Raw genomic sequence first — 9,127 nt, 5'->3', positions numbered from 1 at the left:
GCCTTCTCCCTGGTAGGCTCCAAGCTGTTCTAAGAATCCATCTCGGAGGCACTCCACAAACTCCCTTTCTTGGGGTCCAGTACCATCCTGATCCTCCCAGTCTACCTGCATGTTGAAATCCCCCATAACAACTGTAGTAATATCTTTGCGACAGGCCAATTTCAGCTCCTTATTCAACTTACACACTACATCCAGGCTACTGTTTGGGGGCCTGTCGATAACTCCCAAGAGGGTCTTTCTACACTTAGAATTTCTCAGCTCTATCCATACTGACTCTACATCCCCCGATTCTAGGTGCCCCTGCACAAGGGACTGAATATCATTCCTTACCAACAGGGCCACCCCACCCTCTCTGCCTGTCAGTCTGTCCTTACGATAGCACGTATACCCTTGAATATTCATTTTCCAGGCTCTGTCCACTTGAAGCCACGTCTCTGTTATCCCCACATCATTGTAACTGCTAATTTCCAAAAGAGCCTCAAGCTCATCCACCTTATTTCTAATGCTTTGTGCATTCATACATAATATTTTTAATTTGTTACTGCCTTCACCCTTCCTGTCAATCCCTATCTCACTCAACCTTATGGCATGATCCCTTTTTGAGTTTGCTGCTCCATTGATACCGTTGTCTTTCTTGACTTCTCTTGTTCTAACTTTCCCTTCAATTTCCCTTCACACCTACATAAATAAGTCACCCACCTTCCCAGCCGCCTCTGCGCTCCGACTTCACTTCTGCCCAGCTCTCGCCGCTCTCTGCTGAAAAAAGCAGAGCTCCAGGAACATCCACTTCAGTGGTTTTTTCGACGATATCCCCATATTTCTTGATGTTGTTAGTAACTAAGCATTTACAAGTCTCTTCACCCTCCTCTCAATATACTTTCCAACCATGTTTTGTATCATCTAGAAACTTGGAAATATATTGCAATTAGCTCCCACATTCACACCATTGGTACAGATTTTGAAAAGTTAGGGATCATAGAGTCATAGAGGTGTACAGTACGGAAACAGACCCTTCGGTCCAACCTGTTCATGCCGACCAGATATCCCAACCCAATCTAGTCCCACCTGCCAGCACCTGGCCCATATCCCTCCAAACCCTTCCTATTCATATACCCATCCAAATGCCTCTTAAATGTTGCAATTGTACCAGCCTCCACCAATTCCTCTAGCAGCTCATTCCTTACATGTACCACCCTCTGTGAAAACGTTGCCCCTTAGGTCTCTTTTATATCTTTCCCCTCTCACCCTAAACCTGTGCCCTCTAATTCTGGACTCCCCAACCCCAGGGAAAAGACTTTGCCTATTTATCCTATCCATGCCCCTCATAATTTTATAAACCTTTATAAGGTCACCCCTCAGCCTCCGATGCTCCAGGGAAAACAGCCCCAGCCTGCTCAGCCTCTCCCTGCAGCTCAGCTCCTCCAACCTCTGGCAACATCCTTGTAAATCTTATCTGAACCCTTTCAAGTTTCACAACATCTTTCCGATAGGAAGGAGACCAGAATTGCATGCAATATTCCAACAGTGGCCTAACCAAATCTGTCACTTCTCAGCCCATTGGCCCATTCGGTCAAGATCCTGTTGTAATCTGAGGTAACCCTCTTCACTGTCCACTACACCTCCAATTTTGGTGTCATCTGCAAACTTACTAACTGTACCTCTTATGCTCGCACCCAAATCATTTACGTACATGATAAAAAGTAGAGGGCGCAGCACCGATCCTTGTGGCACTCCACTGGTCACAGGCCTCCAGTCTGAACAGGTACTGATCCTTGCAACACTCCACTGGTCAGAGCCTGCCAACCTGAATGACCCATTTATTCCTACTTTCTCTGCTTTCCACCTATTAAGCAATCCTTAAACTGTGCTAATATGTTACTTGAATCTCACATACTTTAATTTTGCTTACTAACCTCTGGTGTGTAGATGGATACATTAGGATTTTCAAAGTTTTTGGTAATGTTTCAAATAAATCTTACATGATCGTCCCCAAATCCATATTAACTTCTGCTATTACCAGTCAAATGTAAGAGCAGAAACAATAGGACTGTTCTTTTCTGTCACTTCTGCTTTTTGGCTCAAGACTGAATCAAGGTTATCATATTCTGTTGATCCCAGTTAAATAAGTAATAGATTCCAGCAACTTTTATAGTGTTGTCCTCAAATATGATGCCAAATATTCCTCAAGTCTTGCTAAACAAATTATAGAAATGAATGCCACAACATGTAGAAAAATGACAAACAAAATGCATTTTTAAGCATATAGCAGATTTATTAAGTTCTGATCAAAACATTCTGTAACATTACATATACAAAAATATCCTAAAATTACTTTTCAAAAATGTTACATCCAGACACAGCGTAGTTTTCAAAGTAATCACCTCATGACAATGTAGTAAAACAAAACGTTGGCAAAACGTTGGCAGTTTATGGACTTTGCCAGGCAACAGAATAGCAAAGTTTAAAAGATTGTTGATTAATTTTATACAACAATGAAGTATTTTAAAGTCTTTTATTTGTTCTGTATAAATGTTTCTTTTTATTCCCCCCACCGTGTTTTGGATACAGTCACATCCTTGATTAATTTTTTTCTCCATTAGATCACATTCAATCCTGAGCACTGATTTTCGCTAGATCATTTCCTTAGGTTGCTCATAGCAAGAGTCACTTCAACCCATTTCCCATGGAATAGAGCACATTCTTCCTTGTCCCTTGAATAATAATCTGAATGAAAGAATAAATAATATATAGAATTTAAAAATTACAATATTTTGATAATTTACTTCAGATCGATAATTATAGACACTAAGTCATTGCTGTAGTAAGCTTTTAGTCAAAAGTTATAATGCTCTAATATCTTCACATAATGCATCAAAACTTTATTTTCTATTTAGATATGTAATCTATAATAGTATGTGAAAGATTTGCACAGAAGTTGGCACAAAATTTGAAAAGCAGGAGAACAGTAAAACTACTGCAAGCAAAAACCAGCCATCAGACTTTTCTTGATTATAAATAAACTTGCATTTATTTACTATCTAAAATCAAATGAGTAAAATAAAAATCAACTCATAGACTATTGGAAAATATGCACATTATCAAAGAAAGGTTAATTCTTAATAATGCAATCAATCATTTTATTTGAATGCTTTTTAAAAATGAGATACCGATTGATAAATACAATTCAGTTAGAGGGGAAAAATAAGGAATGGGATCTTTGAAATTTGAAACCAAACAATGAGAGAGACATCCGATTCAGAGAACGTTTTTTTAAAAAAAAAGAATTTTTAGAACGGGACTACAGCAACAGATGCCATATTACTTGCATTCAAAATACTGCAATGCAGATAGAATACAATCGACCCAACAAAAGACAAAGCTATGTAATGCAAAAGTCAGCCCTGTACCTGCGACTGTTTCAGCAGATTCCTTACATTACACTTTCACACGTTTTTGTTGATTGTCCATGCTAGAAGCTGCCCGCTTGTTACGATGATGGGGGAAGGTAGGCATCAGCTCTGGTTCACATGCTTAAGAGAAATAGTTTTGGTTTAGTTTATAATCATTCAAATAGCACCTCACTGGATTTTTTCAATCTTTTTCTCTCTTTTTTCCATTCTGTCCTGAACAGTAGTGAATTTGGCAATTCAAGCCTGACACTTACCAACCACACTTAATGTTGAAAAGGCATTTCAAGATGTTGAACTCATTTTGCAATGGTCCCTACTTGTAATGACAAGAATATCAGGAAGCTGCAGTCTAAGTTACTCTTTCTCCAAAATCTTTCCTATACCTGACTGTCCTTCAAAGATTCTCTATTGAAATAGATGGGAAGGCATGAAGTTGCCATAAAAAAATTAAATAATTGTGTTGCCAGCTAAGGAAACACTTCCTACCAATCCTTAATTGCCCTCGTCAAGGTCCTGTTCAACCTACTCCCAGAACTCAAAAGTGCTGGATTGAAATGTCAATGATGGTGTTTCTGCAGCTGTGTAATTTTAAATCTGGCATTTTTGTTTGAACACCAAGGGCTAAATATGTAGGATTTTCTGCTGGTCAGTGACAGTTACTCCCATTCATTTTCAGATGTGGTTGTACCTTTCAGAAACTACTTTTTCTAATGTGAGATTGAGATTAAAGTAGAATTATGGAACTATCCCTTCAATCAACCGTCCAGTTACAATAGTGAAACTGGCTATTTAGCTTACTAAGAAACTGTGATTAGCATTAGCTATGTTTCCATATCCAACTATCCAATATTAACTTAAATATTAACAAAAGTTTCTGCTTCAACTCTGGAAGTGTTACCACAGCTTCACCACTCACCAAACTCTCTTCTTTATCTCTTGCACTTCAGCTCACGTCTATGGTTGCTCTCTCTAGATCCTACAACAATGAAATACAGATCTACTTGTGTCTACCCTGCCCCATCCTTGCATTATTTTAAAGCATGTCTATATTATACTGAACTAAATTTTCATTCAGGGTCAAGAACCTGACACATGTTACAGATATGCCCACTACTACTTTGAAAAGGGGAGCCAATTAAAGAACAGAGTGGCCTCACCATCCAATTAAGGAGAGTGTGGGGGGGTGCTCATGATGCTAGAGGGCTAATCGTTTGGATGAGCAGCCCCTTGGATAGGATGTAGCCTGCCAGCTATGGAGCACGAGAGGGGAAGCTAACATGTTTTTTTTAAAGAAGGCTACAGCTGCCCTGCCTGATCCTGGAGAGGAAGCCTCTCCAGGGAGGGCTTGCAGTCATGGCCCAGTGGTCCTTACATACGCAGTGGTGAGATAGGACCTTGCACAAAGAACCATGTGCCCCATTCTAAACACATGATTGGATTTTTCTTTTACATTAAGTTCCCTACAGTGTAGAAACAGGCCCTTCAGCCTGACAAGTCCACACTGATCCTCCGAACAGTAACCCACCCAGACCCATTTCCCTCTAACTAATGCACCTAACACTGTGGGCAATTTAGCATGGCCAATTCACCTAATCTGCACATCTTTGGACCGTGGAAGGAAATCAGAGTACCCAGAGGAAACGCACGCAGACACGAGGAGAATGTGCAAACTCCACATAGGCAATCGAACCTGGGTTCCTGACACTGAGGCAGCAGTGCCAACCACTGAGCCACTGTGCCGCCCGCAAGGTTATTGTGCCCATATTACTGACTGGAAATCCCAGTTAGCATGGAAATGAGATTATGATAAGCTCTTTAAGTAAATTAATTTGCTGATTTAAAAAAAGTCACCTGCTGCTTGTTAACAGTGTTGCTGCTCCAACACTGAGCCATTCTCTTTAAAAGTGTTTTGAGATTGTGGTGGGGAATCAATACAATAGCTGACAGTACCCACCTTAAATAAGAACCCCAAATCTAGTTGGTAAATTAGGCCTGAGCAGTCATGACAGTCTTTATTAAATTTTTGAACAAGTTGATTAAAAGAACTATAACCTAGCTCTAATAGCATATATAAAGAAACAGGCCTTTAGAAACCAAATATTCACATGCATACACTCTGATTTTACTCGCTAATGACCTGATGCAGTATTAGATTAGAGTGGTGCTGGAAAAGCACAGCAGGTCAGGCAGCATCCGAGGAGCAGGAAAATCGATGTTTTGGGCAAAAGCCCTTCATCAGGAATGAAGGATGCAGTATTAGTCAATTTGGAACAGTAATTTTGCATTTAACATTTCAATTCCCTCACTGCTAAATATTGCTGTTTTTCAACAAGGAAGCTGGGTTTGAAACTTTGAAAATCTGGACAGGAGCAAGGGGAGATCTAGACAGCCCATCAAAAGCAATGACTTGTTGCAACAATACTTACCTCAACTCAAAAGGAACAGTGGCTCAGTGGTTAGCACTGCTGCCTCACAGCACCAGGATCCCAGGTTCGACTCCAGCCTTGGGTGATTGTGTGGAGTTTGCACATTCTCCCCATGTCTGCGTGGGTTTCCTCCGGGTGCTCCGGTTTCCTCCCACAGTCCAAAGATGTGCTGGTCAGGTGAATTGGCCATGCTAAATTGCCCATAGTGTTAGGTCAATTAGTCAGAGGGAAATGGGTCTGGGTGGGTTACTCTTCAGAGGGTCGGTGTGGACTGGTTGGGCCAAAGGGCCTGTTTCCACATTGTAGGGAATCTAATCTAGTCTATACAAGATCCACTGAGATACCTATAATTTCTGCAAAAGGAATGAGCATATTCAGAATCAAGTCTGTCGTGTTTATATATGATAAAAAGAAAATGCAAAAGATTTCTGAAATTACTTACGTAATGGCTTTTCTTTAAAATAGGAACTCTCCAGACTGTCCTCTGCTGTTGCCCTAAACATAGAATAGTATCCGTCATCTTGTATCACATGCTAAACACACAAGCACAGTGCTATAAAATACACATGCACAATCCTGCAGATCTGCACAATGCTTTGTAAAATTCTATCTTCATTTCACAATTACTTATTCAAGTTGCTGAATAATCAACAACCCAGCAAACAGAAATGCATACTTAGGGTAACTTTGCAGCAGTTTGACCAGTGAAAGAACATTGGGAAAAATGTTAAAAACAAACATGTATGAGATGCAATGATCTTCATCAACAAACTCAACCCAGGCTAAAAGCCCAAACTAAAAAACAAACATCCTCAGATACAGAGATGGTGGATATCCAAGATAAAATTCACATGGTTATATTCAGGACCAAGTGGGCTTTATGGGACAAGATGAATCACATTGAATTTTCTGTTACAATGAAACAACAATCCCAACCTTCACACTTATAGCAGCAGACTAAAAGTTTATTTTTGTTCGTAGTGGTGTTAATACTACAGTAATACTAAAAGGTCAAAAGTAATATTATTTAAAATTCATCAAATACCATAAATGCTATAATAAAGTATTTATTACAGCATTTATGTTGGTTTATTACTGTGACAAAAATATTTATTTCAACATAATATCAGTTGAAAATTTCTAAAGGATAGGTGTTGCAACTGGAAATTTCGTAGTAACTTTCGACGTAAAGAGTAAAATACTTTTAGACCAGGACATGTAATCCAATATCAAATAATATTCCGACCTGACCCTATGCTGAATTATATAGTCTTCTTTTGCTGTGCTATCTCAACAAAAATAGTGATATAATACATGGAAGCATGAACTTCCCCAAATACCCTATTTCCATCAGGACACAAAAAAAAAGCCATCACCATATATAAAAGAAATGTTGGAATACCTCTTTTTTGGATCATACATGAAGAGGAAGTTGAGAAGTCGGAGACCGGCTTCCGACAGCCATGGAAATTTGTGCTTCAGGTTATTGTAAGGCTGTTTTCTCAAAGTGTACTGACCCACTAACGGCAAGTTGGAGAAACCCTAGAGCACATCATAAATACAGACAAATAGCAATTCAGCAAAATGGGAGAAGTATCAAAAGCATTGTGTTAACATCTACATGACCACTTAATCAGGGAAATACTCCCAAAACTAGACAAAAAGGAAATCTTAGAGCAGAAGCACATCAATGAAAGGTTGAACAGACTTCAATATGTGGAAAAGTAACTTTTATTTTTTTTAAAAAACTAGTAGCTACATTCAAACCTACTTTAAGTGATAATGTAGAAAAATAGTGCAGTTGCTGAAAATCTTGAAATAATAGCACAAATTCTTGCAATTAAATCAGCAGATGTAGGATCATCTGAGAGAGAAACAGAGTTAAAGGGCCAAAGATTTTACTGATCATGGAGGTGGATGGCCTGCAATTTCCCACCACCAGCAGATAATATGGAATGTTCCCACCTTAAGGAAACTTCTAGAAACATGTCAATTTGGCAGGCAATGGCTACTTGCACACATTGGTGGAAAGCCAATTATACCTCTTAATGTGCCATTAAGATTACAGCACAGATGCTGACTTGAATCTTTCAGTTGGCAGTCAGGCATCACATGATGACTGAATCTTGGATGAGCTGAATACCAGCAAAATTCCAAAAAGGGCCACCATTCTAGCTATAATTTTCACTCCACTTCCTCTGTCTGTGTGTCTCTCTCTACCTCTCTCTCTCTGTGGACACAACTGCAAGATAGTGATAGCTGCAGCCACAAGTCGTCCTTTACAGGGACACACCTTCAACAATGATGGCCTGGAAGCTGCAGCTTCATTTCATTTTAAGTTTTTAATAATTCTTCATAGGGTGGGCCTAAGGTGGATGTGAAAAGGATGTTTCTTCTTGTTGGTGAGTCCAGAACTAGAGGCACTATGCTAAAATTAAGAGTCACTTTTATAAGACTCAGACGTGAATACTTTTCTCTCAGAGGGTTGTACAACGTTAGGAACTCTGCCTCAGAAAGCAGTGAAGGTAGAATCATTAATTTTTTTTAAAAGCAGAGGTAGATAGATTCTTGTTAGGCAAGGGAATCAAAAGGTTATCAGGCAAAGATAGAAATGTGGCATTCGGAACACAAATAGATCGACCCTGACTTTATTGAAAGTCGGAGCTAGCTCAAGGGGCTGAATGACCTACCCGTGCTTCATACCTTGACGCATTCTTCCTCCCCACGCCCCATCTTCCCTCAACTTAAAACTGTTGCCTTTCCAATTTTAGTTCTGAAACCTGAAGCATAACTGTTTCTGTCCACAGATGCTGCCTCACGTATTATTTTTGCTTTTATACTTTGTTTTGATGTCATCTATGATACAGAGACAAGATCTTTAAACCTCCATACCCCCATTGCATGTAATTAGTCAGAATGATCACTAGTACAAGAGATGCTTGTATCTGAATTTTCTAACAAAGCCTTGACTTTATACAAGGGAAGAATGACTTAAATGCTAACAAGTTGAAATTACACTTTCAAGGTGTAACTTACCACACTTAGAGAGTTATGCTCTACAGTATTCACTGTATCTTAATAAATGTTATTAAAACATTTTTACAGTGAGGTGGCAAATCTCTGATGAGTTCATACCAAGACTTACTGGCCATATATTCTCATTCGGAGTCCCTAATAACTGAACGATCAGATCAATCTGATGGATCTCAGAGCTTCCAGGAAGCAAAGGTTTGTGAGCCAGCAGTTCTGCAAGAATACAACCCACTGCCCTACAAACAACAAAAAGAACAA

General features: G+C 39.4%; 1 protein-coding gene across 1 annotated transcript in view; it reads right to left on the bottom strand.

Moving 5' to 3' along the window:
- Window positions 1-2,249: 2,249 nt before the first annotated feature.
- The window catches only part of cdk10 (cyclin-dependent kinase 10), a 34,771-nt gene continuing 27,893 nt past the window's right edge, over window positions 2,250-9,127 (bottom strand). Inside the window, exons 10-14 of the mRNA XM_043706675.1 lie at window positions 8,982-9,105; window positions 7,239-7,378; window positions 6,279-6,331; window positions 3,408-3,530; window positions 2,250-2,724 (exon numbers count right to left, since the gene is read on the bottom strand). Of these exons, the coding sequence (XP_043562610.1) occupies window positions 3,436-3,530; window positions 6,279-6,331; window positions 7,239-7,378; window positions 8,982-9,105 (412 nt within the window). The 3' untranslated portion in view covers window positions 2,250-2,724; window positions 3,408-3,435. The remainder of the gene's footprint in view (window positions 2,725-3,407; window positions 3,531-6,278; window positions 6,332-7,238; window positions 7,379-8,981; window positions 9,106-9,127) is intronic.

This window comes from Chiloscyllium plagiosum, chromosome 17 (assembly GCF_004010195.1).
Source record: "Chiloscyllium plagiosum isolate BGI_BamShark_2017 chromosome 17, ASM401019v2, whole genome shotgun sequence".
Taxonomy (NCBI): Eukaryota; Metazoa; Chordata; class Chondrichthyes; order Orectolobiformes; family Hemiscylliidae; genus Chiloscyllium; species Chiloscyllium plagiosum.
This window is presented reverse-complemented; position numbering and strand designations above follow the sequence as displayed.